The sequence below is a fragment of the Grammomys surdaster genome, unplaced genomic scaffold, assembly GCF_004785775.1.
Source record: "Grammomys surdaster isolate TR1022 unplaced genomic scaffold, NIH_TR_1.0 126163, whole genome shotgun sequence".
Taxonomy (NCBI): Eukaryota; Metazoa; Chordata; class Mammalia; order Rodentia; family Muridae; genus Grammomys; species Grammomys surdaster.
In genome coordinates this window covers 7,182,181-7,187,542 of record NW_021620970.1, presented here as the reverse complement: position 1 = coordinate 7,187,542, position 5,362 = coordinate 7,182,181, and the positions used below count along the sequence as shown (strand labels likewise).

Below are 5,362 nucleotides of genomic sequence, written 5' to 3'. Positions count from 1 at the left end.
GTACCTAACTCATGTGAGTCAGTCACATGTAACACTTTACAGAGATGCTGTACCTAGCTATTGTGAGTCAATCATATGTTGGGGAGATGGCAGGGAAAGATTTTTATCTTCACCACTCCCAAGAATATTAGTTTTTACATTTGAAGAATTTTTACAAAACTTGGTTACTGAAAAGAATATTCCATTCTATTACAAGTTGATCTGATTTTAAGACTACTTCAAGAACATGGAAGCACTGCTCTATTTAACTGGAGAGTAAAGGTCTCCTTACCTGATTTGTGGATTCACTTAATGCTGTTCACTAGGAAACAATAACATTAACACCCAATAATCCATGATTAAGATCTCATTGGGTTTACTGCCTTTTTCTTTTTTCGTTCCAAAAAAGACTACATATGAAAAACAGTCTGTTACATTTAAAATAGAAATCAAATTTTAAAAAGGTTCTTAATTACATTATACTAGAGTATTTTAATAATTTGGGTAGCATTTTATTCTAAATTTATTAAGGTTGAGCTTGCTATATTTCACAGTATTTTCCAAAGTAAGGAAATTGTATGTCATCACAGGGCAGAATCCTACACTAGAGACTCCCCTCAAACTTCACGCTTTCCACTCCCCTCTGAACTTGGTCTTAGTGACACCATCAATTCTGAGTACACTCAGTTTTAAAATAGAAAGACCTATAATTGACTGTGCTGGGTGAGCTGTACACGTTCATGTTCGTACAGCCCAGCTCACCCCTCCTGCAGCTGTGTCTATTGGGCCTGCTTTGAACCTGAGGCATAATAAGAGCAGGAAGCCTCCTTAGTCAAGTGAACACTCAGGCCTTGCCTGGTTCGTGTCATTATATCCTGAAATTTGTAACTCATCTATTTTCAAGGTCTTAGCTCAACTCTTACTTTATCAAGGTAGAAAGAAGAGTGTTTGTAACCACCTTGTAAGATTGAGGCTAGGCCGATTTGAAGGATAACTCTCAGCCTTTATGTCAGAACACTTAGCTGACTGTTGTCGTCGTCATCCTAATATTTACCTTTTGATTTTTGTCATGACTGGTCTGTCATTTGTTTTTGTGCAGGAGATCTTGTTGGATAATTCTGTGTTGGTAGGTCCCTGATCCTTGACTCCTAACTTTGTTGAGGTTTGCAGTGCTGTTTTGTGTATTATTTTTGGTTGCAGATGTTTTCCTCTGTACTCTGTGTTTAAGCTGACCATTAATGCACAGCCCAGTCTGCACAGCATGTCCCGTGGTGTGTGTTTAATACTCGTGCCGACCCATCCTTCCTAACCTTCTCCAGATGCCGCGCTTACTCCTTGCACTGAATTTTGCATCGTTTTTATTTAATGTATTCATTTTAGAAAAAAATCATAATTACAGCTTGATTTGATGTTTTCTGCCTGCTTTGTTTGCTTTAACCCAGCCTACATTCCTTTCCCATCGACATGCTAGAGAATGATATGCAAAGCCTGCCGTCTGCTTTGTGTGACAGTCCCCAACCTTTTACCAAACACGTGAAGAGTACTTCTAAGCATGCTATTTTTAAAAAAGGATTGTTTGATTACCCTGAGTGAATGCTGCACCCTCCTTGTATCACTTGCTTGTAAAATCCCGATCAAAACAACTAATAGATTCACTCATTTTTCTTTAAATCTTTCATGTAAAATGCTGTTTTTAATTGACATTGACCACAACGGTAATCTTGGACACTAGTAAACTTACTGTTTCTGTGTGATCCTGTATTCTAGTTTCTAATAGTAGACGTTCTTAAACCTAACTGTGGTGGCATTACCTTTAGGAATCTGTGAATGGCATTTTTCTTCCTCCACTTTTAAGTTTGACCTGTGGACGTGTAATAAAACCTACTTACAAAGCTAATTGCACCCCTGTGTTTCACCGATGACCTCCTACCTAATATCTTTGACTTACAAATTGAGAACCTGGCCTTTGTTGCATGCGTTTCTTATACAGTGGACGGTACCTGCCACCACCCGTTTCAGTCCTGTTTTTTCCATGTACACCAAATCATCAGAACTCTATCATAATAGCTGTGCTGTTTCTCAAGTTTAACTTGAAAATCACTATGACAGTACACGGTGCACTGGGCGAGACTCCATCGAGAATACATATGACGCTCTGGGTTCAACCCTCCCACTTCCCCAGAAAGCATACAAATTATCATGGGCCATACCAAATTGGTCTTTACTAACCCAATTAAAGGAAAAATAAATTTTATATTACTTAAGAGATCTCTAAGAAAGAATTTGTATCTAGGGTCAGAGCATAGGAGTGCATGTAATCATGTAATCAGAAGGCTGAGACAGGAGGATTATCGTGAGTTTAAGGATAGCCTAGACTACATAGCAAAATCCTCACTCAGAAAGAAATTAAGAAATTTGAATCCAGAAACTTCTGACTTGTAATTGATCATTTGAAGTACATTGCCAGGCTTATCATTTGCTGTAGATAAAGCTGCTGCCAGACCCACTGTGATTTACATGTATCATATAGAGAGAGAGTCATATGTTACATGTATGAAGACATGTATGTAGAAGCTGTTGCTCTTTAGTGTTGCTAGAGAATTTTTTTTGAGGAGCTGGAGAGATGCCCTGGTGTCACTGGCTGCCCTTCCAGAGGACGTGGGTTCTATTCCAACATCCACATGGCAGCTCACAACAGTCTGTTAACCTCACAGTAGTTCTGTGGAAGCTAAGATCCAGAGAGGTTAAGTAACTTGACCATGGTCACACAGCCGGTGAGTGACAGATGGAGGACTCACACACTGTCTGACTCTAAAGCTCTCGCTGCACGCATGCACTGTGTGGCCTACATTACTGCAGTTGTACTCACTCCGTAGAGAACCGGAAGACAAATGTGTGACTACAAATGTGAGTCCTACCTCAAAGCTGCTACCCACAGTCTTTGTCTTCCAGCTTTGTCAAAGCTCTTGCTCAAGTAATGTACACAAATAGCATGTAATTTAGTATGTGTATTATTCTTTAAGCTGTTTCTAGCTGCAATTGTAAGTGCATTCTAAGACAGTTGAAGAAGCTTCACTGTATTTGATAACTTGCATCCAGCCTATTAATGAGCTACCGAGAATCAGGAGACAGTCCAGTAAATCTAGACCAAGACTCCAAGAGTCTGCATTAGACCTACTGAGTGCCACCAAGAACCTTAGATTCATTCCCCAAATCTCCTCTTTCAGGTGAATCTTTGCAGCCCCTACCTGTTGCTGAGAAGAGCAGTTCTGGCTTGTTTGCGGCAGCTGGTACAGAGAGAAGCAGCTGAAGTTTCAGAGCATGCTGTCATGCTGGCCAGGGATGGCAGGGACCCTGCTGCAGGTGATTCTTCTCTTCAGTATTATAGACTTCCATATATACATGAGTTTTCAAATGATGTGTCTTGGTTAATGCAAAAGTCATCCTAGCAGTTACCATTTTACCTGGTGACAGCAGTGATTCTCAAGTTGAGGCCAGCCAGCGATGTGTAACTCATGTGAGAGCTTATCAGAAATACCTCTTAGTTCTCACCCCAGATCTGAACTCCAAGTCTGGGACTCAAAGCCTAGCACAGTGTGTTCCCATGAACTGTCTTTACAACCCCTTTACTGATAAGAACTTCCAGGATCCTCCCTTACATCAAGGTTTGTTCATGACAGCAAGATGTCTGAACAAGGAAAGGTGTGTGCCATGAAGCCTGCCGTCCCAGGTTTGATCATCAGAAGCCATCCAGTGGGAGGAGAACCTGACTCCCACATGTTGTCCTCCGACTGCCACACATGTACAGTGTCCAAACACCACTAAACACACAAATGTTTAAAGAATTTTGAAAAGAAATTAGATTTCATCCTAAAATAATTTTTCATACATGCTTGCCTTCCATCAAGATAGCATTTTAATAACATGGGCATAAATCTTGCTACATGTTAAAGGATTCTTCTGTCCTTTCTCCATTGTAGAGCAGAGTTCAACATTGCTTGCTAACATTTGTAGGTTTTTTTTTTTAAATTATGCTTACAGATGTGTGTCTGTGTTTAGGTATTTGCACGTATGATTGTAGGTGTCTGAGGAGTCCAAAAGAGGACGTCAGGTTCCTTGGAGGCGGGATTGTAGGTAGTTGGGAACAAACCCAGGTCTTCTGGAAGAGCAGCAAATGCTCTTAAGTACAGAGCCATCTCTATAGCCCCAGTAAAATTTAAGTATGTATCCATTTTTCTTTTATTTTGCCTTTTACAGTGTTAAGAAATGAACCCAGAGCCTCAGGCACACTATTTCAGTACTCTGTCCCTGAGCCGCAGTTCTGACCCTTATCCCTTCATTTTAAAACTAATGAAAATAACTCAAACTTAATATAATTTTAACTACCAATAGTAATGGTATCATGTACATATGTGTATATAATTTCTAAAATACTATCTTTTAGTATGTCACAACTTTGGCAAAGCTTTCAGATCCATAATGTGTTTTACTGTAAAAGTCTTTACTGTTGAAGTTATTTTATTAGTAATTAAAACTTCTCTGCTGGGTGAAGGTGTATCTGGGAGGAATTAGGGGGAAGATGAATAAGATCAAAATCATTGTATGCATGTGTGTTGTCTACTTTTATGTCAGCCTGACAGAAGCTAACGTCATCTCTGTAAGATCAGGTTGTAAACAGACCTACAGAACATTTTCTTACTTAGTGGTTGACGGGAAACGGCATTGCCCATTGTGGGTGGGGCTGCCCCTGGGCTGGTGGTCCTGGATGCTACGAGAAATCAGACTGAGCAAGCCAGTGAGCAGCCCCTCCATGGCCTCGGCATCAGCTCCTGCCTCCAGGTTCCTGCCCTGTGTGAGTTCCTGTCCTGACTTCCTTTGATGATGGACTGTGATGTAAGCCACACAAACCCTTTCCTCTGCAAGTCGCTTCATCACAGCGATAGTAACCCCAACTAATACAAGCATTATGAAATTCTTAAAAAAAAATTAGTAAAAATATTACATTTTGAAGAAACTGCTGGCTTAGGTTACTTGACATGACTATATTGATAGAAAATCTTATACTGTCATACCTTTTCCCAAAAGGAACATCTTAGTTTTTAATTTACAACCGAATTTATTTGTATCTATTGCTTTAGATTTTAGAGGTGTAAACATGTTCTTAGAAATGTTGAGTCCTGGCTGGAGAGATGGCTCAGAGGTTAAGAGCACTGACTGCTCTTCTAGAGGTCTTGAGTTCAATTCCCAACAACCACATGGCGGCTCACAACCATCTCTAATGGGATCTGATACCCTCTTCTGGTGTGTCTGAGGACAGCTATAATATACTCATATAAATAAAATAAGTAAATCTTTAAATGAGAGGGAGGGAGGGAGGGAGGGA

At 40.1% G+C, this 5,362-nt stretch overlaps 1 protein-coding gene across 2 annotated transcripts in view; it reads left to right on the top strand.

Moving 5' to 3' along the window:
- Positions 1-5,362, top strand: part of Heatr5a (HEAT repeat containing 5A) — a 98,476-nt gene that overhangs the window by 56,688 nt on the left and 36,426 nt on the right. For both annotated transcript variants that reach the window (XM_028757465.1, XM_028757464.1), the window contains exon 22: positions 3,207-3,342. In XM_028757465.1, coding sequence (XP_028613298.1) covers positions 3,207-3,342 — 136 coding nt within the window. The remainder of the gene's footprint in view (positions 1-3,206; positions 3,343-5,362) is intronic.